This window comes from Acinonyx jubatus, chromosome B2, assembly GCF_027475565.1.
Source record: "Acinonyx jubatus isolate Ajub_Pintada_27869175 chromosome B2, VMU_Ajub_asm_v1.0, whole genome shotgun sequence".
Lineage (NCBI taxonomy): Eukaryota > Metazoa > Chordata > Mammalia > Carnivora > Felidae > Acinonyx > Acinonyx jubatus.
This window is the reverse complement of record NC_069385.1, coordinates 50,845,273-50,870,957: the sequence shown is the minus strand read 5'-3', so window position 1 is coordinate 50,870,957 and position 25,685 is coordinate 50,845,273. Positions and strand designations below refer to the sequence as shown.

The following is a 25,685-nucleotide window of genomic DNA, read 5'->3' as shown; positions in this document are numbered from 1 at the left end:
CAGATGCAAAGGAAAAATATTTAAAGTTAAAGGGTGCATGTCTATGTTTGAATAACAGGCAATGAAGGATGGATTTGGAGGTAAGAAGCAATACATTGATAATTGGCACACATTTTAAAAGAGAAAGAAAAGATCAGGGTAATGTTGACCCCAGTGGGATTCTCTAGCGTTATGTTTCCAGAAGACGCAGGCTAGAGAAGGTATGTTGGAGCGGGAGATCTTTCTACCCGTCCAGAACTTCCACTATGTAGTTGACATAAATGTATATCCACATGAAATGGGATTCTTAAGAGTTGCTTCTAGGTGGACAGGGAAGCGGTCAGGCCTTGAACTTTTAGTTCACCTCCATTCCTAGATGTGGCTAAAACTGGCTAGATCCCCACTGACTTCATTTCTCCTTGCAAGTGAGACAGCATTCCCCAGACTTCTTGCTTGTAGGTGAGACCTGCAACAAGTTCCGGTAAGTAGAATGTGAGAAGAAGTAATAAATGCTACTTCCAGATCTGCCCCCTAAAATATCCCATTAGAATACCTGTTCACTCTTCCTTCACTGATGAGTGAAGACAGATTGAGCAGCAGGCTCCAGAGAAGCTTTAGGGGATGGTGGTGTCATCAGACAGAAAGAGCCTGAGTCATGGCTCCCAGGAGAGGTACCCATGAGAGCGGCTCGACTCACATCAAACTAGAACATGACTATACTGCGTTAGGTCTCTGAGACTTTAGGGACTTTTGTTACGGCAGCTAGCGTTAATTTTCCTGACTGACATACCAGGCAAATTAAGACCCCACATCCAGGGGAGCCTGTCTTAAACTGAAATAGCAGAGAGATAGCACCCATTATTCCTTTCTTCTTCTTCTTCTTCTTTTTTGAGCTTGTCAAAACAAAGAACCTAGATTCTGTATTCTTTTTAGTTCTATGTCTCTTAAGTGTAGGATATAAGGGTACCAAAATACTTTTCTTTTTTTGTTTTTACATTGTTTTTAATGTCCATTTGTTTTTGACAGAGAGAGAGTGTGTGTGAGTGGGAGAGGGGCAGAGAGCAAGGGAGACAGAATGAAGGGGACTCTCCACTGACAGCAGAGAACCCAATGTGGGGCTTGACCCACGAACTGTGAGAGCGTGACCTGAGCCGAAGTTGGACGCTTAAGCAACGGAGTCACACAGGCGCCCCAAGGTCCCCACGTACTTTTCCATGATCCCCTCTGGAGGGCAAGGCACGGCAAGTCGATTTCCCTACTGAACAGATCAAAGACTCCCTGAAAACGGACGTCAGGGCCCCGTTCTTTTCTCACTTCTGGGGGTTTGTTGCTACAAATAGGCTTGACAAGGAGGCCCACAGTTGAACTTGTCCTGGTGTGAGAAGGCAGCTGCACCAGGGAGCCCCAGTCCTGGTCCATACCATGTGCCCCCAGAAGGGGCCCAGGGTCTGGGCTCTTTTCTTCTCTCCATTATTCACCGAAGAGCAGAGGCAGATTTGGGCCTCTCTACAAATATTTAGAAAATGGATTGTCTTCCATAGTTAAATATACATATATGATTACATATGAGAATATGTGCATATACATTTTTCCTCTTCCTTTGTTCCCTTTCAATATGCACAGACTCTTTTTTGGGTATGTACTGGCAAGGACGAAAAGATATTGCACAGATGTTGCCATCCACCACAGCAAGTGAGATCTACTTCTGTGGCCTCCTTCAATTTACAGCTGTCAGGCCTTAAAGCCAAACAGGAGACCCCTCCGCCACCTCAGCCTGGGAGAAGCTTGACCCCAGACCTCTGTGATTCAAGGTCCTGCAGAGAATTGCTCCGACTCTTGGGTGGGGTCTTGATGTGACACGAGCAGGGTTAGCACAAATCTCCTGAAGGTCTGCCTCCTGCGATCCAATACCTCGTGGAGTAAATCACTCTTAACAGCAGCAAGGCACTGTATAAAGTTTATGTAAGATGGACATAAATTTGGGTCTGGAAAGAGCACAGTTCCCCGCGGTGACAGGCAGCTAGGCTGTGTGCTTTAACACCGCTCACCCCCGTTACTGGATTGCAAATTATATCAGCTGGAGGCCTTAGGAGCATAACAGAACACAAAACGCGGGGCTGTGGAGGGCCAGCCAGTGCAACACTGGCACTCAGCATCCATCCGAATCCAAACTCACAGCTTTTCATGCTGTGAGTTTTGCTTGGTGTAGGAGACCTATGACACTGAGGGCAGGTGCCCTCTAAGCCCTAGAAGAGGCAGCAGTGCAGAGAGTAGGACAGTGGGTGCCAGCAGCAGGCAGGGTACGCTCAGTTCCTGGCTTCCCCCACATATTAGCTGCGTGATCTTGGGCAAGTCACGTAGTCACCCTGTTTTCCAGTGTCCTCAACCATGATATAGGAATAACAGCCTTACTACACGCAGTTAAAAGAGACCATGGCAGTCAATTCGGAGGGGTAGGAATCAATCTAAGCATCTATAGGGGAAGAAAAGGAGATGTAAGTGTCCCCCTCCTCCACCTCCATGCTTGAGGCCATATTGTTCTTCATGAACACAGCAACATTTTCGCGGACACAGAGGGCCGAGCACGTAAAAACCAACGCAGAATTAATACTTCCCGGGTTGTTCTTTTCAGGCAGTGTGGGGTGGTGGGAAGATTCCCAGTGGGGAGTCAAGGGACCCGGTTTTCCATCTCAGCCCTGTCATGGGAGGCATGGGCCATATAGACCCAATCTTCTTGGCTTTCATTCACTCCTAGATGCCTACAGCAGCTGAATGGGGCCTTGAAGTTAATCTGATCCGGATTCATGATATTGAGAGTAGCAGTACTGTCTGTTGCTTTTTGTGTCACTGTTCTTTTTTTTTTTCCCAAAGATTTTATTTTTAAGTAATCTTTACCCCCAACGTAGGGCTTCAACTCACAGCCCCAAGATAAAGAGTCATGTGCTCTGGGGGTGCTGCGTGGCTCAGTCGTTAAGTGTTCCACCCTTGACTTCTGTTCAGGGCACGATCTCACAGTTCGTGAGTTCGAGCCCCTCGTCGGGCTCTCTGCTGACAGCATGGAGCCTGCTTGGATTCTCTCTCTCTCTCTGCCCCTCCCCAACTCGTATGTGCTCTCTCTAGCTCTCTCTCTCTCTCAAAATAAAAACACTTAAAATCCTTGTCATGTTATCCTCATAGTTAAAAAAAAAAAAAAACAAAACTGGGTGGCTCAGTCCGTTAAGCAACCCGCTTCAGCTCATGGCTCATGAGTTCAAGCCCCATGTCGTGTCGGGCTCTGTGCTGAAACTTCAGAGCCTGGAGCCTGCTTTGGATTCTGTGTCTCCCTCTCTCTCTGCCCCTCCCCCACTCATGTACACACACACACACACACACACACACACACACACACTCTCTCTCTCTCTCTCTCTCTCTCAGTTATAAGTAAACATTTAAAAAATTAAAAAAAAAAAAAAAAGAGTCACGTGCTTTACGGACTGAGCCAGCTGGGTGCCCCGTGTCACTTAGTGCTTTACGTGAATCGGCTCAGAATTAGCTTCTTCTTCTTTTTTTTTTTTTTTAATTTTTTTTTTAATGTTTATTTTTGAGACAGAGAGCATGAACCGGTGAGGGTCAGAGAGAGGGAGACACAGAATCTGAAACAGGCTCCAGGCTCTGAGCGGTCAGCACAAAGCCTGACGCGGGGCTCGAACTCACAGACCTTGAGATCATGACCTGAGCCGAAGTCGGCCGCTTAATCGACTGAGCCACCCAGGCGCTCAGAATTAGCTTCTCTTATGAGGTAATTACTACTTTTCTACCTATTTTACAGATGGGAACACTAAAGAAAAGAGTAGTTAAATGACATATTTATGTACATTACCTTATTACCAAATATACATGGAGTAGGTATTATCTCTATTACAGATGAGAAACTGAGGCTCAGAGAGGGTAAACATTCCACCTGCCCCCCAAAGAGAGAGTAGACTTAAAATTAAATCCTTACAAAGTCTCTTTTAATATGAGCAGTTTTTCTCAATTACTTTGTTTTTTATTGAGGAATAATTTACCATTCGTAATGTGCATTAGTATTAAGTATATAGCTCAGTGTATTTTGACATATGTATACACTCACGTAACCACCAACCTGATCAAGACTCAGAACATTTCCTTCACTCCAGAAGGTTCCTCTGTGCGCTCTCCCAGTTAATATCCCGCAACTCCAAGAAAACCTCAAGGCCAACTTCCATTATCACTGATCAGTTGTTTTTGAACCTCTTACACAGGGAATCATCCGGGATGTACTCTTTTGTGTATGGTTTCTTTCACTCGATATTATCATTTTGAGATCCCATCCATGTTATGGCTTATGTCAACAGTTTCTTTTTTATTGTTCTGTAGTATGTTCCACTGAATGAATTTACCCACAACTCACTGATCTCTTCTTGTGTTAATGAATGTTTGGATTGTTTCCAGTTTGGGGCTATGATGAATGAAGTTGCTATGAATATTCATGTACAAGACTTTTTGTAAATGTGTGTACTAATTTCTCTTGGATATATACCTAGGAGTGAAATTGCTTGGAGATAGGGTAGTAGGCATATGCTTAACTTTACTGCCAGTTTTCCAAAGTGGTGGGACAAACTTATACTCCTACTGGCAATGTATGACTTTTTAGTTGCTTCTCACCCAACATTGGTATTGTTAGTTGTTCTGTTGTTGGCCCTTCAGCGCTATCCCACTGTGATTTATTCTGCGTTTCCTTGATGATTAATGTTGTTGAATACTTTTCTTATGCTCATTGGCCATCTAGATATCCTCATTTATGAGGGGCCCGTTAAAATCTTATGCCCACTTTTAAAATGAATTGTTGGGGTGTGTAGGTGGCTCAGTCAGTTAAGTGTCGGACTCTTTTTTTAAAATTTTTTAAAAATTTTATTTATTTTTGATAGAGAGAGGCAGAGCACAAGTGGGGGAGGGGCAGAGAGAGAGGGAGACACAGAATCCAAAGCAGGCTCCAAGTTGTCGGTACAGAGCCCAACACGGGGCTCGAACTCACAAACCACGAGATCACGACCTGAGCCAAAGTCAGACGCTTAATGGACTGAGCCACCCAGGGGCCCCACTTAATGGACTGAGCCACCCAGGGGCCTCGTGTCTGACTCTTGAACTTGGCTCATGTCATGATCTCATGGTTCGTGAGATGGAGACCTGTGTCAGGCCCCACACTGACAACATGGAACTTGCTTGGGATTCTCTCTCTCCCTTTCTCTCTGCCCCTCCCCACCCTCTCAAAAATAAACATTAAAAAAAATAAGATGAATTGGCTTTTTCATATAGATTTGTAGTTCTTTATACATTCTGGGTATGAGTATTTCGTAAAAAATAGATGTTGTAAATATCTGTTCCAAGTCTGTGACTTGCATGTTCCCTTACTTAATGTTGTTTGTGATGAACATAAGTTCTTATTTTTAATAAGATCCACAGTCATCACATTTTAATAGTTGAATCTTTTGAAGAAGTTCCTGCCTCCTCCAAGGTCATAAAGATATTCTGCTATATTTTCCTTTACAGAACTATTATTTTACCTTTCATGTTTAAGAATATGATCCACCCTCAAATTAATTTTTATGTATGGTATACATGTGGAAGTTCATTTTTTTACCACATGGATACGCAAACGATTCGGGACCATTATGTTGAAAAGATCATCCTTTTCCTATTAGATTGCAATGGTTCCTTTGTTGCAAATCAAATGGCTATGTACATGTATGAGTCTGTTTCTGGAGTCTTTATTCTATTCCACTGGTCTATTTATTTATCCTTGCCCCAATACCAATACCAGTACTCTGTCTTATAGTTTTATAGTAAGTCTTCAAATCTGGTAGTAGAAGTCCTCCAGCTTTGTAATTCTTGTCAAGATGGTTTTAGCTGTTCTAAGTCCTCTGCAGTTTCTTATAAAGTTTAGAATTTTGCCAATATCCATAAAATTGCTTTGCTGGGATTTTGCTTGGGATGGCCTTGACAGATCAATATAGAGAAAAGTGATATCTTCATGGATTAATTTTTTAAGTCCATGAAGATGGGATCTCTCTTCTCAATTATTTAGTCCAAGTGAGAATAATTTGAGTAAAACTTAGCATTTTCAAATGTATAAGGATAAAGTTACCATATAACTTAGTAATTCGCTCCTGGATATATACCCAAGAGAATTAAAAGCATGTCTACAAAAAAAGTTGTGCATGAATGTTCATAGCAGCATTATTTGCAATAGGTAAAAAGTAGAAACAACTCAAATGTCTATCCACTGATGAATGGATACATAAAATGTGGTATATTCATACAATGGGATATTATATGGTGATAAACAAAAGTACCAATAGGGGTGCCTGGTTGGCTCAGTCAGAAGAGCATATGACTCTTGATCTTGGAGTTGTGAATTCGAGCCCTACATTGGGTGTAGAGATTACTTAAATAAACTTAAGTACTGGGTGGCTCAGTTGATTGAGTGTCCGACTTTTGATTTTAGCTCAGGTCATGATCTCAAGATTGGAGTTTGAGCCCCATGGGCTCTGCTCTGACAGCTCAGAGGCTGCTTGGGATTCTCTCTCTCCCTCTCTCTCTCTCTCTCTCTCTGTCCCTCCCTTGCTTGTGTTCTCTCTCTCTCTCTCTCTCAAAATAAATAAATTAAAAAAAATTACTAATAAATGCTACAACATAGCTAGATGCTATGCTACAACAACCTAGAAAACATTATGCTGAGTGAAAGAAGCCAGTCACAAATGACCAAATATTGTGTCATTCCATTTAAATACAATGTCCAGGGGCACCTGGGTGGGTCAGTTGGTTGAGCATCTGACTCTTGATCTCAGCTCAGGTTTTGATCTCAGAGTAGTGAGTTCAAGTTGTGTGTGTGTCAGGCTCTGTGCTGGGCACAGAGCATACGTAAAAAAAATATATATATATGTGTGTGTGTATATATGTATATATACACACACACACACACACATACATATATATATACACATACATATATATATGCATGTATATATGTACATATATATGTATATATGCGTGTGTGTATGTGTGTGTGTGTATATATGTATTTTATATAAATAAAATACAATGTCCAGAATAGGCGAATCTATAGAGATAGAAAATAGATTAGTGGTTGCCGGGGACTAAGGGACCGGGAAGGGATTGGGGAAGTGTTGGCTAAAGGGGAGTGGAGTTTCTTGTGGGGTAAGGAAAATGTTCTGAAACTGATTGTGGTGATGGTTGTAAAACTGTGTAAATACATAAATAGCCATTAAATTGTACACTTTATGTGAGTGAATTGTATGATATATGAATTATATCTCAATAAAGCTGTTTATAATTTTTTACAAAGTTATTTTGTCCATAATCTATTGGTGCCGGTCTAGACACATTCTAAAACACCTTATGTTTGCCACATGATAGTCATATTCTGAGGTCCTGGGGGTTAGGGCTTCAACATATGAATTTATGCCGTCAAAAAGAAAAATTGTAGGTATAGACCCCTGGTTCTCACCCCAGGATCAGAAGAGTCCTGCAATCCTCATTTAACTAAAGTTTCAGACCCTGTTCCCTCTGCTCCCTGAATCAGCAGGGAGCTCACAAGGAGGTAGCCAGCCAGGGTGAGAGCTTGACTAGCCTGGGCCTAAGACAAACTACAGGATTTCCCCAGTGAGTGGGAGGTAGAGGGCAACTTTGCCCAAAGGGTTTTCAGTTTTAAGAAACCCAAATGGGGATTGGAAACTCTAGCGTCACACAGCTTCTGGAGAAAGTCCTTGTTAACAGCAGGAACCCCCTCTAACCCAGCTGTGCTTCTCCATCTCATCCTGCTTGCAGCCTCTGTGGCGGGTGGGGTGGCATATTTGAATCTCTGGAGGGTCAGGGGAGGCACTTAAAATAGTTAACATTCATCAAAAGTGGGCATCAGGAGAGTGAGGTAGGGCATCCCTTATATATGGCCAGTCCAGGCCGTTCTACATGGAGATATTCTCATGCGAGGGACAAGGTAGGGAGTTTTCAGTGTGTTTTGTTTGTTTTTCATCCGTTTCATCCAAAAAAGCAGGGTTTCCCCCTGAAAGACAGCCCTTTGTGCCCTATAGGTTTGTGATCTTCTGGGACTCTGTGCTGGAGGTCAAGTTCGTCAAAGCCAGTAGGGCGGTGACGCCTTCAAGTGCTGGAATTGAGGTCCATGCTGAGGCTCTGCCTTGTGGTCCCAAATCCAGTGGGAGAAGAGATGTGAGCTGGCAGCTTACCCCAGGGTGCTGGGACTCCAGTGTTCCTGCTTCCCAAACCTCAGGCCACCTTCATGACTGCTCCCAGGGCACTGACCACAGGCCGCTCAGCATTGTTGCAGCAGGGACGTGCTTTCTGCGGGGTCGAGTCAGGCCAGGCCCAGCTGGCCTGGTCTGGTTGGCTGCTCTAAAAGCCCATGGCCCCACGGATGGCATTGCCCGCTGCCCTGCCCGGAAGTAAGCGCCCACAACTGCACCCCGGGGCACTCTGGTCACCAGCCTTTGGTGTTCCTCCTTGCCAGCAGGGGCAGACCACGACAAGGTTGCCGGGGCTGCCCAGACCAGAGCTGAGGCAAGTGGGACTTAACAGGAGCCCAGAGAAGCATTTCATGAATCATCTGCTGGGGGTGGGGGTGGGGCAGGTGAGAGGAGAAAAGGACAGACACGCTCAGGGACACATTCCTGGGCCTCCTGCCTGAGAAAGCCTGATTTGGCAAGTCTGGGGAGGGGCCCAGAAATGTGCATTTTAAAGGATTCTCTTAGGGGGCACGCACAGGCAGGTTTGGGAAGTGTGGTTTTAAGTTACCATGTTGGGCTTCGTGCAGAAAGCTTAGCAAGGGTCACAGGTCAGCGTGGAAAAGTAGATTTTGCTTCAGGTGTTGGGAACCTCCCTCCATTGGCTCAGGGGCAAGGGCTGGGCTCACCCCATAACCCAGAACCAAAACCCAGGCCCCAGGTACAGAGGGAGGCCTGGGGTGGGCAGGTCAGGCGGGGAGAAGCCTGGAGCTGAGAGGGTAGCCGAGAGCAAGCCCGGGGCTGAGGCAGGCTGAGGGCCCAGGAGGAGCTGCCGGGCCCACAGCTGTAGGAAAGATTGCCATGGGGAAATTCTCACTCGTTTGCAAAATGCAGCTATTATTTTGAGCTGCCTGCAGGAGCAGCTGCTTTCTATTCTCAACATGGGTCCACAGGATCTTGAACCTTGGCGGACATGTGTCCCCCTGCGATGCAGACACACCCTCTGCCAAAGCTGGGTGTGCCTGGGACTCCAGCTAAGGGCAGGATCTGAAGCTTCCCAGTCAGCAGGGGAAGCTTCCTCTCCGTCAGGCTTCCAGATTTACTAGCCAGTTGCAACGGTTGGCGTGGGCGCTCGAGTTTTAGACACAAGCGGTCCCAACACTTATAGTAAAGAGGCGACAGACTTCCTGCCAAGCTAGAAGTTTCAGAAAGTTTTATATTACGGCACCCAATCCAGTGTTATGGTTCCAATCAATTCAGGAAATAAAATGTCTACAATTTATTTGGGTCCCTAAGACTCAGAACTCCTGGCCAAGAATGTGCCCTTTGATCTTCATCCCTTTAATCTGAAGCATTCCCTAAGTGCATTTCCATTTTAAGGAACAATGTCTTACACTGGCATGGTACTCTTGATTGAAAAAACTCAGATTTGTTTTAGGATTCCAACCCTTGGATTAAATTCAGTGTCCCATCCTGGTGCCTAACATGTGCCAAGTTTCTACCCTCCGTGAGCACAGAGGCAAGGAGGGAAACTCGGGGAGAAGTGTGCTTGAATGCCATAGAGACACTAGAGGTCAAGTGCAGGGAGTTCCTAGGACGGAGCTGTCGTGTGTGACGGGGGCACCAGAGAAGGCTTCAGGAGGGGGGTGTTTGTGTTGGGCCTCAAAGGATGGAGAGGCTGCTAAGATGAGGGGAGAAGGCAAAAGAACATTCCAGCCCAGGGGAAAAGGCTGGAGAAGGACAGAGCATGCTTGGGAATCATAGGCCATTCAGGGTAGCCAGGAGTTAAAGGTAGGGGTTGTACAGGGGCAAAGGGAGAGATGGGGCTGGCAAAACAGTGGACCTGGACTGCAGGGGCCCAGACTCCCTTGATTGAGCTTGAGAGACAAGATGGCGCACGGCACAAGTTTGAGGGACCTCACAGAGATGGCGCTCAGGAAGGGGGCTTCCAGGTACGGGAGCAAGGAAAGAAGCTACTCCTAGTCATTCTCTCTCTAGTGGCCCAGGAGCTTTAGCCACTGGCTCCCTCTGCAGACTGTGGCCTCTGGCTCCCCGAGAGGGCCAACCTAACCTGTAGGTCAACTGTCCGTCACCACAGCCAACTCGAAGGCAACTGTTCCATTGGCAAGTGGCCAGTCAGTGGATGGGTTTCTTCTGGTCAGGCATCTGCCTCTGGCATCATCAAGCCATTCTTGCTGGAGGAGGGGAGGGTCACATGGTAAACAGGTGACCTTCAATATAGGGGGTAGTGTGGGATTATTTAAAGAAGGGTGTAGGCTGGGCAGGGCTTGCAAATGTGTCTTCTTCCACTAGTGAGGGTCAGTAGGAACCATCACATTTTTTGAGAGCACAACACAATAAAAGCTGTGATCTTATATTACTCTCCACCATGTGAAAGATAGACTGCAGATGAAAGGGAAGTTGTCTCCACACAGATCCGTCATCTACCATGTACCAAGCCCTCCGTTCGGAGCCGTATGCACATTACTGTATTTCTAGCTTTCACAAGAGCCCATTTTTACTCATGAGGAAAATGCGGCTGAAAGTCTTGGAGATGTGAAGTAACTTGCCCAGAGTCACGCAGCTAGTAAGTGGTAGAATTATGATTTGAACGGAAAATCGGAGCAGACTTGAAATCCACACTTCGCCATCATACCAGGGCAGGCAGTCGGCCGGGACAGCCTCTGGTGGATGCCTGCAGGTGCCTTACGTCCCATGAGTCTACCCTGGATCCATTGTCTCCTGCGTATCTTCCATCTTTCCTCCTGGGTCTGCTATGTCTGTGAATGCCATCGCCATCTCCCGAGTCACCCAAAGCCAAATCTCCCTAAAATCTGTTCCTTCTCTGTAAAAGAGAGATAACGGCACTATGCCCCCATAGGTGTGAGCACCCCATAAGAATCGTCTCACTTACATTTCACAACCCAGCACAGAGTGTGGTGCTTGGCGTATCCACAACTGATGGACAGAGTGATCGGCTGAGCACAGGAGTATGGCCCGGAGTTTTATGTCGAATGTAGCAGCTGGCGAACGTTTTCTGGAAAAGGCCAGGCATAAATATTTTCAGCTCTGGGGGTTGTACCGTCTCTGTCACAACTGCTCAACCTTGCCCTTGCAGGGAAAACACAGCCACAGACAAGGCATAAGTGAATGGGCAAGGCTGTGTTCCAAGACGATATTTAGACAAAAACAAGAAGGGGGCCGACTTGCCCCTAGGGTTGTAATTCACTGTCTCCTGGTCTTTATTTTGGTTCCTTCCATGAATGTGGGGCCATGTCTGTTTAGTTCATATATTTTTGCCCCAGGGTCTAGCCCAGTGCCTGACACGTAGTAGATATTCCATAGATGATTGCCGAAGGAATGGTTCAGCGGGAGAAAGCAAGCAAGCAAGAACCAAAGACTGGCTGAGAAGGGACGGGAATTTGGAGATCCCCTGGCCGTGAGTTGGAGAAACGGGTTCAGTGTAAGAAACACAAATCATACTAAGGTTTCTAAGCAAAAAGGGATTTAGCGTGGAGAATTACAAACTTGTTAGAAGGGCTGGGGGGGAAGGCTCTATGTGGGACCTCCAGGGATGGCCCCCAGAATGTGTCAGAACTGATCTGCCGGGAGAGTGGCCACTGTGCTACAATCAGAAATGGCAGGATTTGAAAAGCTGCCACTGGAGCTATGACCTTAAGGACACGATAGCTGCAGCATAATGGTCAGAAAGTGGTGGGCAGGAAGTGCCACAACCGTCACCACCCCCTCTGCCTGCGTGTTGGGATGTGGTGCCCAGCCATGGACACCTCTTCGGTTGACTCTTGATACTCTTGGAGCTGGGGATCGGACATCAGTGGCTCCGAGACCTTGCTTTCCAGCAGGAAACAGCCAAAAGCTGCAGGAGACTGGCTTCCGCCTCATTCCTGCCTTCCACACTTCGTGCAAATACGTCTGACTGGTATAGCTTAGTTAACACTCGTGATGCTAATGGTAAGGGGGTCTGGAAAAGGTAGTTTTCGGTTTCCTCGACCGTGCAGCACCCGGAGGTATCCTAGGGAGATGTGGGGATGGATCCACGCGATGTTTGGCACAACCTGTATTTTCCAGTGATCCACTGCTGCAAAACAGACCATCCCAAACCTTGGCGGCTGAAAACCACAGTCATTTGTTTTGCTCAGAAATTTGAAATTGAGCAGGGCTTGGTGGGGGCAGCTTGTCTCTGCTCGATGCAGAGTGAGCTGGCGTTGTTCAACTGGTGGCTTAAAACAGGGGCTCCACCATGTGAGCAAGCCCACAAAAGCACCTGGGAGCCCAAGTGAAGAGGAAACAACCTTTACCAAGAGCCCCAGCTGAGCCCCTGGGCAGCAGCCACATCAACTTACCAGCCACGTATGGCCACTTTTCAGTGAAAGCAAGTCCTCCAGCCCCGTCTGCCACTGGGGGGTCGGGGGGTGGTGACGGTTGACCTAAATATAAGCCAAGTCCACCTGTCCCCAGCGTCCTGAACATTCAGACTTAGCAGCTTTCTATAGCTGAGGTTACCTAAAAACCCGCCCAGTGTGCTTTGGGCTTTATCTACCCATCAGTACTGCTGCCTGGGGGCTCTTTGTCTCTTTCAGAAACTGCCCCTTGAGCAATCTGAGATCGTGACAGAAACACTTAGATTTTGAAGTTGCAACCTGTCATAAAAAGGCAAGACCGACCTACTGGGGCTCTGATTTTTAGACAGGCTTCCAGGAGAGCTCAGGTGATTTCAACTCCAGGGTTGTCACATACAGTTAAGCCAGTTGTGTACTGCACAACTTTGGGAGGGGGCACCCTTTACATGATCTCTTGGCATATTTACTACAGTAGTTTTCTGGCAGAGGGCAGCAAAATGTCTTGAGGTAGGGTGGCTTTTTCTAATTTGCACAAAGGTAACTTATAGCTAGTGGCAGGAGGCATAGGACAAACCAGTGTCTAATAAATCTTGGGTCAGTGGCAGGTGTTGGTGGGAGAGAAGGGAGGAGTGGGGAGTAGTATTGGGGAAGAAGGTCCCTTTGGCTAACCACAGTGGGCACCCAAGAACTAAGAGGTGTTGATATTTGTGGGGTTCAAGGTTCAGCCCTGTGGGGCCATCAGGGTTATCAAGGAGGCAAGGTAGGCCAAGAAGGCAAAGCAGACAGAATAAGCCACAGACTTGCCTGGAAAGGTGGAAATCTCAGGGCTGACTCTAATAAAGAAATGATGGCCCTTTGCAGAGAGATGGGGATAAAGAGCATGTGTAGATGTCTAAATGAAAATTCTATGGTTCCGGGCGCCTGAGTGGATCAGTCGGTTAGGCATCCAACTCTTGATTTCGGCTCAGGTCATGAGATCTCATGGTTCATGAGTTTGAGCCCTACACTGGGCTCTGTGCTGACAGTGTGGAGTCTGCTTGGGCTTCTCTCTCTCCCTCTCTCTCTCTGCCTCTCCCACACGCTCTCTCTGTCTCTTAACATAAATAAATAAACTTAAAAAAAATTCTGTGGTTCTTGTGGGGGTGGGGAGCGGGGATGGGAGGATGGGAGGCAGAGGGGAGGAGGGAAGAGGCACAGTGATGGCCACGAGAGTGCACCTGCTGGAGCGCAGGGCCTGCACCCCGACTGTCACCACTCTGGTTCTGAAAACCTCCATCAGTCGCTGACTAGCTATCATCATTCATAGCAACAGCACAGCTTCTGAATGGCTAGGGGGAATTACACGATGACTTTCTATTTCAAATACTGTAGATTGCAAAATCTTTATGGTTGGAACAATGTTCTCCATTTTGCGTCTGACTCCAAAGCAGAATCCCAGCCAAGCACAGCTTTTTGTTTTATCTGTTTATCTTCCAGGGTCTCCTTTGGCTGCGTGCATGTTGCTTTTGTTCTTGGCTTGCTGTTTTAAGTATAGCTTTGCTACATTTCCATTTTCTCTGCTATTAAAGACCAAGCACTTATTTGAATTAGAGCAGAAAAACACCGATGAGAGCGAAGGACCGCTTTCCCCTCTGAAACATGGTGAGGCCGCGGTTTAGTGATAGCTATGACAACGAAGGACGCCCCGCGCTTTCGCTTCGAGACCTTCAGGAATGTACAAACAAATATTTTCTGGAATTTGCAGGTGAAAGGAGGGAGGTGAAGTGGCTCACACAGGATCATGCTGATTACAGTCTGACTCCTCTCCCTTCCCAATTACCTCCGAAATTACGCACTGGTGAACAGGGCTGGAGCTGTTCGTGTTTTAAATCAAACTAAAGTCCACTGAAGTAGGAAAATTATGCATTTTACATAAATGATGTGGGCAAATTATTATTCAATTTTTTTTAACAGGGTTTTTCCATCACTTTACTGTGCACACTGTAATATGGTTAATTTACCAGAAAGCATTGTTATTCATTCCCTAATTCTCGAGGCAACTGCTGCCATTTGCTTACCATTTCCTCACTGTTCCCTGGGAATTGACAGACCTTCCGGCTCCATTACGGGTGGTTTGGGTTCCTGAGTGATCTCGGGAGGCTCCACTTCCCCTGCGTCTTCCAGGGCTCATTCCTCGGGAGGAGTCTGAAAAATGAAAGGATTCACATACCTGGGTTTAGTTTATGAGCGGCTTTAAGTGAATCCTTTTGTAAATGCACACCAAAAAGAAAAAAAAAAAAAAAAAAAAGAGAAAGAAAAAGAAAAAAAAAAAGAAGATGAAATCTCTTGCTATTTGGTAATATTTCCCCACAGTATTACATGCACGGTTTTCATTAAAAAACACTATCTAATACCCATTTCACTCTCTCCTGCTTCTAATTAGCTACTCATTGATTATTACATTGCAAGCCCTTGATAATTAACCAAAGGAAAAAACAATTCTGAAACAACACAACCAGAAGACATCTCGCAACTGCTCATATAGGTCTTCTTCCATGAGTTTACATACTGCATGATGATTCAAGCAAAATAGCCTAATAAATGGAAGGAGAGGAAAGAATGACAATGGGTTCATAAATGGGCAAAAAACCCCTACTCATTGCTATTAAGAGAAGTGGGAAGGAGTTATTACAAGCCTGTCCTGCAATTCTTTTATTCTCATACTCTGTAAATATATTTCAAACTACTGTACCACGCCAGCTGGGACACTGGAGCCAGCAATCTGCCTAAAGCCTTTCTCTTTGTCCTTTTATGGTATTATCTTCAGTTAGCAGCTTAGTAATCAGAATAACTGATGTACCTATATAGTTTTTAGTGTGTGTGTGTGTGTGTGTGAGAGAGAGAGAGAGAGAGAGAGAGAGAGAGATTTAGATTTTCTCTGGTTTGGTTCTTCTTCATTTAAATGCATTTGCTGAGCACCTACTAGATCTAAAGCACAAGCTAGCCCCTAATGGGGTCTGGGAATCAAAAGGAAACACATCTAAAGGCAAAAAACATGGGGTCTACCATTAAACAATGCATGATGTATTTCTACTTGTCCTTTAAGATTGAGTTCAGACATCACCTCTTCCAGGAAGCCTTCCCTGCACCCTTCTGGGCTGGACAGCACTCTTCTGCTACCATCTAGCAGAGACCTTATTATTTTTTTTACTCTTTTATTATTTTAATAAAATTTATTATTTATATTTTTTAAAAAATAAGCTCTACTCCCAACGTAGGGCTCAAACTCACAACCCTGAGATCAAGAGTCACACGCTCTACCACCTGAGCCACAGAGTCACCCTGTAGAGAGCTAATTGTACGTATCTTTTATGGCTCTCTGTCCTCACTGGACTGGGAATACTAATTGTCTCTTTCTAGTGCTAAGCACAGGGTCTAGCCCATAAGAAGCATTCAACAAATGTTTGGAGAAGGAATGAATGTTAAGTCCTTGTATATATCCATAGTCATATCTGCCATTATCCCACTACCTTGAACAGCCTTGGCAAAGGACTCTTCTCATCCTAGTTCTGGTTTCTTCCCCCTTGTCCAATGTCTCCATCCTGTTTACTCCCATTTGCTGCCATCTTGGACCAGCAGGCTGACTTGACCAGACTTTTACTTCACGGTGGCTCTGGATGGTTTTCCTCTTACCACTATCAAACCCTCTTGTCTTCTGTCCCGTTCTCAATTAGGGGGCTGTTATTTACTGGGAGAGAAAAGGGAATCAGATAAGAGAATACATGTTAGTGGGGGTTAATGTTACCTCTCCCAAATACATAGTTTTTATGTTAATAGTAACATTTTATGGACAATATCTTCCTGCTGCAGGTCTCAAGCAGGGCCCAGGTGCTCCCTGGGTCATGCACAGGTATACCAGGAATCCTATAAGCCCGAGTCTGGTTAACAATGCACAACTTGAAGGTCTGGGAAAATAATTGCATGTGAAGATAAAAAATGGATATCTTAGGGAGAATGTCAAATTTTCATAAAAGTACAAAGTTAAAATGAGCCCCTGAAGGCCCCAGTCCCAGGGCATACAACTTTATTCCCATTAGTGTTGGGGTGAGTTCTGGGGAGAAGTTTGGGAAGCACTAATGGGGTTCACTTTAGGCTATACGCTGGATCTTTAAGTCCTATATTGAAGACTGGTGACCACACATTTGCAAGGGGGCAGGGCTAGCACCCTCGGCAGCTCACGGCAAATCCTGGTGTGCTCGTCACGGTCCTAGATCAGTGTGTCATTTGTAGGTCAGCCATTTGCCCCACTAGACGTCATCACCCACTTAGGCACCATGCATCTATCCAACGTCTACCATCAGCTCATCAATGCTTTCTGTGCAGGGAGAATGGTGGTGGACCAGCTAGGCGTTACTGTTCCCAAGGATTTCACAGTCTGGCAGGGAAGATGCATGAAAAGGAGAGTCATATTATGCAGCACATCATTAGAAGAGTAGTAAGGATTCTGGAAAGGAGCACAGAGTTCTGTCTGCTGGGGGAGCAGTTTTTCTCCCTGATCACATTCCCCTTAGAATAGTCCCAGCCAAGCTGGGAAAACACTTTTTTATTCTCAGTCCTCAGAATCTTAAAAATAAAGGCATAGTCCCCCCTGCCCCCCATGGGATTCTGAATATTTTGCATGTTCAAAAAGAATGAGGCATGATTTAGGAGTTTATTATGAAACATTTCTGAAAATATAGGTATATATAAATTATGAAGGTCTATTTGATATTTCAAAGATATTAAAGATAGATACACATTTTTCACTATTTTCTCCTCTTGCAGTTGTAATCTATTTTTGAGAATTAAATAAACATATATTATTGGCACTTTCTTGTTAAATCTGTACCCCACAATATCATTTTTAGAATAAAACATTTTTGAGCTTCCTTTCCCCTACCCCCAGATTATTTTTTTCTCTGCTTCCTTCTTCCCCCCTCTCCCTCCCTTTCTTCCTTCCAGCATATATTCTGGACAGCATAACCGAATCCCGACAGTATAGGATATAGCGGTAAGAAAGGCAACAAAAGCCATCTAAACCTATTAAAATACATTTTGGGAACAAATCGACCAAACACCGTTTTATCCAAATATAACTTGTTAGGAAATGCCCATTCCGAGAAGTGAGGCTCTCTTGCCCTGTGCGCTGATGCAAGAACAGATGACACCCTAAATGCAGGAGGTCTCTGTAGCTCTTCTCTGTATCCTGCTGAAAACCTTACCTTCTTTCAAGACTCCTGGAAGAACCATTCCAATTAGTGCAGTATACATTCTTAAGGTCCCATAGGAAATTTCAGATAAAATTTTGCAGCTCCAATGCTACTAGAAAAATCCTCTGGTGCCAAGATTTAGCCACAGGAGGATTCCTGTCTTTCTCAAGGCAGGTAAACACCCTCTGGCACTTGTCAGAAAATCTTCAGTAGTGTGGCTGTATTTGAGGGTTTATGAATACCCTTCACTTTTCTTGGGGAACTGCCTGGCTCCCCATACACCTTTCTTTGCCACGACCAAGTCAGAGCCAAATGCATCATTAGCTTGGGTCTACACCCTGACACCCTAACACGCAGGAGGCCCCGCATCCACTCCTGGCTCGCTGGCCCTCCCAGCCCATCAGTGCACCGTGAACAAAGCATCGCAGAGAGCATGAGCTGCGGTGAGCGTGGCTGAACGGAACTCATTTTGTCACATTTACGGTGTCTGAGCTTTGTCAAGTTGCCTTCTCCAGTGGCTCTATTATTTGATTTTTAAGACAGTAAAAAGAAATAGTTCGTTAGGAAGTCCCCCTCTGCAGTCCAGCAATGCCAGAAGCCAGCTCTCCCAAGGGAGCAGAGCGGGCGCGTCTTCACTACCAGGTTACTAAAGACAAAACACTTCACTGGCACTTGCTGCTAAGGTACCTTTTGGGACCCAGGCCTACCTCGTTTCATTGCACTTCGCTGAAACCGTGTTTTTTTACAGACTGGAGGTCTGCAGCCACCCTGCATCGACCCAGTCTGTTGGTGCCATTCTTCCAACAGCATTTGCTTCAGACACACTTCACGTGTCTCTTGTCATTTTGGTAATTCTCGCTGGATTTCAAACTTTTTCATTATCATTCTATTCGTTATGATGATCTGTGATCAGTTATCACAGCTCACTGAAAGCTCAGATGATGATTAGCATTTTTTTAGTAATAAAGTATTTTTAAACGAATTGTTTTACAATGCCATCGCCCATTTCATAGACTTGTATGGTGTAAACACAACTTTTATATGCGCTGGGAAGCCAAAACATTCGGCTTGCTTTAGTGAGAGGGTCTGGGGCCAGAACCTGCACCCTTTCTCTCTGAGGTAGGTCTGTATTTTTCGTTCTGAAAAAGAGAGCTTTCTGGTCAGTGGATTTAGTTTCCTCGCTCCAAACGTCTACAACTTGTGAGGGACAGAGGCTTCTTGGCATGTGTTGGGAATCGAGGTAGTTTCATTTGCCTGGACTGGTCTACCTCAGGAACATCTCCGGGTAGCACATTACTGTTAGGAAGAAGGAACCTGAAAACATCTCTGATTTCTCTGTATTCATAGCTACATTTTTACTTCTCCACTGCAACCCTACACAAGATGTTTCAGCGTGCCACGCTGTGTCAGAGGGCCCTGGGGTCGACCCAATTCTCGAGCTTTGCTTCATAGGCGAGAATCCACGACAAACTCAACTGATGAATTAAAGGCTATACTTTGGTTTGAAGAAACTAAGTTTGTTTTCTAGAAGAATCTCTTTTCAAAGCAGGGTATATAACTTTTTCGTGTTTGTTTTTTTTTGTTTTGAATGACTGAATCAAAAACACACAACAATCCTCCAGAGAATATTTGCCAATTATCCAACCTAGTGGGACGTGAGGATTAAAAACAAAGTTGTCTTTAAAAATATCTCGAACGTGTTAATAAATTGCCCAGCGATGTGATGGTAATTGTAGAGATCTTTGAAATTTTATCAATTTAGCAACTGCATCAATACCAAAAACAATACCATAAAGACTTGATTAGCCAGAAAATCCCTTTGTTTTATCCTTTTTTTTTTTAAACATTGGAAACCCTTTCTAAATATAAAGATTATTTCAGCAAAAAAACTCTCCTTGTATAATCCCACGATAGCAGTGATCTTGGAATCACAGGGTCTTAGATCTGTAGGAACCAGCTGCAAATCTCATCCGACCCCTTCATTTCTGCATTCAGGACCCTAAACAGAGGTGCCAGATGGCTGTTCGAGGTCCCACAGTTGAATGAGCGCAGAGCCAGGCCTGGATAGTAGGTGCAGTCTACCCACTGCCCCTCCTACCACACTAGGTTGCTTCCCTGCTTAGCGACATGCTTGCGGATGTAGAGGGCCACTGGGAAACACATATACTGACTCTAGGGGAACAGTGCTTCTTCTTGAAATTGTCTTTCTCCTACAAGCGGGATACAGAAAATTCCAGTTAGCAAAAGTGTCTGGTAGATGAAAACATTAAACTATGCTTAATCTTGCTCTAATGATCCTCTGAACTAGCTAGACAACAGCCTAACCCTTCTGGGGGGCGGGGCAGGGCAGGGGGAGAAGTCCCCGCTCTCGGTGTTCTTTCTGAATGTTTCTGTCATTTGGAAATCACTGCACAATGGTTAAATTCACCAGGTAGCTCCTTGCCACCTGGCAGTGGGGCAGTGTCACTGTTCTAGTACCTTCCATGATTTAAACAAATGAACAAAAAAAAAAATTCAAATGTAAAATGCTCTCTTTTTAATTACTAAATTAAGAAAGTTAAACAATTTAAAAATGTAAACTCACAAATAAATCATAACAAAAAAAGGAATTAAGATTTCAGAGTTGCTACCCAGTATTAAAAACTTAATAGAAATAGGTTTTTTGATTTGTTGTTAAACATGTAATTCAAGGTTGGTACAAACAGCAACTAAAAATGTAGTACTTTTTTTTTTTTCCTTTTTTTCCTTTTTCTTTCTTTTTTTTTTTTTTTTTGGTGCATCCCCATGAAATGTAAAGTAGTGCATAGTTATTCCACTGGAGACTTCTCGGACATATAGAAAGTCATTTCATTAGCAGTACAGGATGTTTAAAACACTTATTTTACAATGGGAAATGTACAACCCCCCCCCCCCCCCAAGTTTTAGTTGCATGAGAAAGTTTAGCAGGTTGCCAAGACTATAACGCTATGGGTTTTAGACCATTTAAATGTGGTTACAAGGTTTATTAAATAAAAAAAAAAAAGTTTGAAACATTTCAGCATTCATATTTTTGTACAAGAAGTATGTGTGGTTATCCACCTTCCAGTTCCCCTGGTGGTATTGGCCGTTGGCTTGCTTAAACACGCTTTTAGGTTTCAAGACCAAATTGCAGTTAAGTCAAAGCAAATACTGGAAACAGAACTTGTGAATCCAGCTCTGGAGCTGCTTTTGAAAAGAATCAAAGTAACAGCCATCTACAGGTACAATCATGAACCAAAAAAGTGCAATCTAAATTAAAAAGAAAAAAGGATCATGCTTTGCAAAAGCCAAAAAGGATGCCACTGGTGTGCAGAGTAATACCAGGGCTTTTATGCAGATTTGGCAGTAAAATCCTCACTCTGGGTCCCGAGGCTTTATGGCCTGGGTTGGCCATGGTCTCCACATTAGCACCCACGTGGTGTATGTACAGGGACAGATATATTATATATATATTCATATTTATAAAAAAGAAAAAAAAAAACAAACACCTGTCCTGATTGGTTTTTGTTAAAACATGAAAAAAAATTTTATTGTTTTAGACAAAGAGGCCACTTTTGGAAAATAATACTTTTTTTTTAGTTGAATCAGGTGAAGACAGTTAAAATCACATAGGATTTGCATTTTAAAAAAAGGAAAGCACTAGGATTGTTGGCACTGGAGTAACTATTTACACTGAACAGAGGTTTGGCCTTTTACATAACATCAATACAATGCATTTTCCAAAGTCTGAGAAATAACAAGGTTCTGTCTCGTATGCTTCACAGAGGAGGTTCGGATTTGGGGACAAGTGTCATTAATGAGGGCCATGGAAGTTCGTCAGCTTCAGAGTCACATGCAATCTGATCCAGGACGGCTCTCACTGCTCAGGCAGCAGCCGGCTACGGAACTGAAAGCTAATGGGGAGGGGGCGGGGAAGCCTCTTGGATAAGGCCTCTCTCTGCAGACCCAGGTCTCACAGGTTTTCACCAGGCTGGTACTGGGGCTCTGTGGCGGTGAAGTAGTCTTCCAGGAAGCCCTGCAAGTACTCGAAAGTGGGCCGCTCCTCCGGGTCCTTTTTCCAGCAGTGGATCATGAGCTCGTGGAGAGAGATGGGGCAGTCCTGCGGACAGGGCATCCTGTAGCCGCGCTCCACCTGCTCCAGCACCTCCCGGTTGTTCATGCCTGCAAGACAAGGCAGTGAGTGTGGGCCCTGCCGCTCCCCTTCCTTCTACTTTGAGCCTGCACGTGGTTCAAGGGGCACTGCTCCATTCAGAAATAAACAGGAAATGTGCAACTGCTACCGATGAATCTCAAAAGCATTGTGAGTGAAAGGAGCCAGACACAAAAGGCAACATACTGTATGATTCCGTTTCTGTGAAGTTCTAGTAAAAGCAAAGCTACAGTGACAGAAAGCAGATCAGTGGTCGCCAGGGGTAAGGGGAGGGGAATGTCTGCACAGGGGCTGCAGGGCACACTGAGGGGTGATGGGAACCTTCGGTTTCAGGGCTCAGCAATCAACGGCTGTAAAGGCCAGATAGCAAATGTTTGAGACTTAGTGGGCTGCATACGATCTCTGCCGCAGATTATTTTTCTTAATAGCCCTTTAAAGACACACGAAAGAAAAAACAGGTGGGAGTTGGATTTGGCCCACAGACCATAACCTGCCAACTCCTGTGCTAGATCTCGTATGCAGCGGTGTGACTAGTTCATGTTTGTCAAAACTCATTGTGCTCCCAAAATGGTTGAATTCTATTGTTTGTAAATTACAATTCTGTGAAACTGATAAAAAAATATGAATGAAGCAGGCAAAGAAACAGAAATCCATGGAATGAAACATACACTGTCCATGTTGATAGCATCTAGAAGCTCCACTTACGAACTTCATAAATTCGTTTTGCTTGTGCCCGGGCAAGCTTCTGGTGCCCCCCCCTGCCCCCCCAGCCCGCACCCCCAGCTGAGATCTGCCATCATGTCGGCAAGGCTGGGTACCATCTGGCCCAGCGACCCCGAGGTGCCCTGGGGTTTGGTGACTTTCATGGGGAGACAGGGCGCCTCCGGGGGCTGTGTTTACTGATGACCTTGGACAGGCCATCTATCATTTGAGACCTCTGTGACCCTCTGGGGGAACTGCCTAATGTTGCGAGCTCAGGCTGCACAAACAGGAGACAGTCGGGGAGACTGCTAACCCTTCTGGAGGACGCAGCCTCCCTGCACGTTGGCCTTCCTGACAAGAGCAGGAAATACCATACGTGGGGTGAGGGGAGCGCCCTGACCCTACTCCAATCACTGCCAGACACTATCCTCTAGTTCTCCTTCCTTTTCCTGCCATATCGCATTCTGCCATCGCCTGCCAAGCACTTGTATGTATGTTTTGGCTGCTCCCTTGGCCCCAAGTCTAATTTGGAATCCTTTCCAACCTCTGACCTGGTTTGTTTGTTTGTTTGTTTTAAACAAAATATGGTTTCAAGCCATGCAGAAACCAAGATTTTTTCCCCCTATCTCAGGGATACAATGAGAAGACCATAGCATATACACGAAGCAGTTTCCTTTAATTCTGGAGGAGCTGGGCCCAGGGCGTAACCTTGTCCTGACTTCTGGGGTCTGTTGCCATTCTTCTTGTTTTGTTGTTACTTTTGGACCTGGGTTTATCCTGTGGCCGCCAGCCATGGCCCTGTCAGTCACATGCCTGTACAAGCCCTTTTAGGATGCTTTCTTATTCTCTGCCACTGTAACTTCTTGTGATAAAATCCATATATCATTCCTGCTGTGTTGAAATAGGCCTTCAATTTAATTATTCTCGCATAACCTTGCTCATGTTTTGGGAGTGATGCCCCGTTTAGTGCGAGAGGTTTAATGAACCAATGTGGGCCCCCTGCCTCCATGCCATGCCTGATTTCACAGGTGCCCTCTTCAGTTGGGTGTTCGGTCAGCTCTGTGGCTAATTAGCTTAAATCCTCCTCCAACTGCTGAAAACTCATTTTGAAAACTCGGGATGGGGTGAGGAGCTGGAAGCAAGGGGAAAAACATGATGCTGCCAGGAGAACATCCTGCAGACCTCTGGACAAATGGATTGAGGGGCAGGGGACAGCATTTCCTTATCCACTGTCCCTAAATCCCACAGGATCTGCAAACCAGAAGTGCTGGTAATTCACTTGGCAGCAAAACTGGTCTGAACTGACCTCATTCTGGCCATAAAACCCGAGGCTATTTACTATTTTTGTTGATTCATACACACGGCTATAGAAATAAGAATGTATTTGAGTACGGACTTCTGCTTCAGACTCTCCTGGGATGTTATATAATGAATGGTCCATGCACTGTATGCATGTTCTTTAAAAAAAAAAAAAAAAAAGTCTGACTCTGAAGCACATATGGGCCCGAGAGTTGTGGCTGGGAGCCTCTGGCCCGAGCGGTGGCAGCAAGAACAAGTACATCCCAGGCCAGAAAGGCGAGGGAGAGAGGGTAATCTCTTGTGAGGACTGGCATTCTCTAAAGCCTCTGCTCTGTGTTTTACTACAGTCCTTGGTTTCATAATCTCTCAGAAGCCATATGACCCAAACCTGCAGAAATGCCCCCTTGTCTCTGCCCCTGCCAGGAGCCTGTAGGAACTGGGAGGAAAGACAGGCAGAAGGTCTGAACGTCAGAAGGCCTGACAGGCCCCTTCCGGAGATGGTTTCCCCAACCCCCCCCCCCCCGCCCCCAAACGCCTTCTAATGCTTTATTCTGGCATTGAGACTGTCCAAAATGGCACCACAGAGTTTAATTAATCATTCTCCGATTGCTCTGTGGGGTTTAGGTCAGTAAATGTTTCATTTCATTAAAAAACAAACTACTCAAATGGAAAGATTTCATGTATTTCTTTAAACTCTTAATCCAATCTCTGCCAATGGAAAGTTTAATTGGCCACTTGGGTCAGGCCTATTTTTCCAGCGCTCTGCCCAAGTCCCAGACACAGCGGATAGAATAACTTGACCCGGGGCGCCTGGGTGGCTCAGTCGGTTAAGCATCCGACTTCAGCTCAGGTCACGATCTCGCGGTCCGTGAGTTCAAGCCCCGCGTCGGGCTCTGGGCTGATGGCTCAGAGCCTGGAGCCTGCTTCCGGTTCTGTGTCTCCCTCTCTCTCTGCCCCTCCCCCGTTCATGCTGTCTCTCCCTCTGTCTCAAAAATAAATAAACATTAAAAAAAAAAAAAAAAAAAGAATAACTTGACCCTATACCTGTAGCATCCCCCGAGACAGCCTGCTTCCTGGGCGGCTGTAGCTAGGGGGACCCACGTAGGCCACCAGCAGGCCCATGCCGACAGTCACGTGCCTGCTCCTTGTCTCGCTCCTCCTCTTCTCTTCTCATGCCTCCTCTCCCTGGGCCTCTCAAAGTGCAGGGACCATATGTAACCAATTCCACACACTGGGCCAAAGCGAAACATACCAATGACAGCTTTGCCAGAAAAGCGGGAAACAAGACAATACACCGGCTGGTGACGACAGCGTGAGCGGGATCGACTCTTTTCCAACCGTCCGTAAACCAGAGCCCACACGGCTGACCTGCGGACGGCACCTTCACAACCCTGCACAATCGAGAGCCTGCCCGCCAAGCAAGGCTTAGGCTAGTTTTTACTCTACAAACAACTGCCGGATTAAGGGGGTTCATATTGAAAAGAATAGTTTCCTCAGCAATAAGAATAATTTTGAAAAATCATTTCAAGAATTTGTTTTTCTTTTTTCTCCCTTTTCAGTGGGGAGAATGCTAGCAGAGAAAGAGAAAAGACAGAAGCTTTAAAACATGGCATACGGGCACGTTTTAGGGAAATGGCGGTCATCAACAGTTTGGGCCTCCGCGTTTCCTGGTAGGGGCTGCAATACAGAC

At 45.4% G+C, this 25,685-nt stretch overlaps 1 protein-coding gene and 1 long non-coding RNA gene across 8 annotated transcripts in view; both read right to left on the bottom strand.

Moving 5' to 3' along the window:
* Positions 1-7,427: 7,427 nt before the first annotated feature.
* Positions 7,428-19,212, bottom strand: LOC128315548 (uncharacterized). Of its 2 annotated transcripts, XR_008298403.1 has the most exons (3): positions 16,108-19,212; positions 14,656-14,782; positions 7,428-11,274 (listed from the first exon to the last, which is right to left on the bottom strand). It is a non-coding gene; the product is annotated as an uncharacterized LOC128315548 (long non-coding RNA). The 2 variants fall into 2 exon arrangements; XR_008298402.1 differs by lacking the exon at positions 7,428-11,274 and having other exon boundaries at positions 13,537-14,782.
* A 1,127-nt stretch (positions 19,213-20,339) lies between these two features.
* Positions 20,340-25,685, bottom strand: part of FYN (FYN proto-oncogene, Src family tyrosine kinase) — a 213,753-nt gene continuing 208,407 nt past the window's right edge. For all 6 annotated transcript variants that reach the window (XM_027057070.2, XM_027057076.2, XM_027057071.2 and 3 more), the window contains one exon: positions 20,340-22,005. In XM_027057070.2, the coding sequence (XP_026912871.1) occupies positions 21,797-22,005 (209 nt within the window). In that variant the 3' untranslated portion in view covers positions 20,340-21,796. The remainder of the gene's footprint in view (positions 22,006-25,685) is intronic.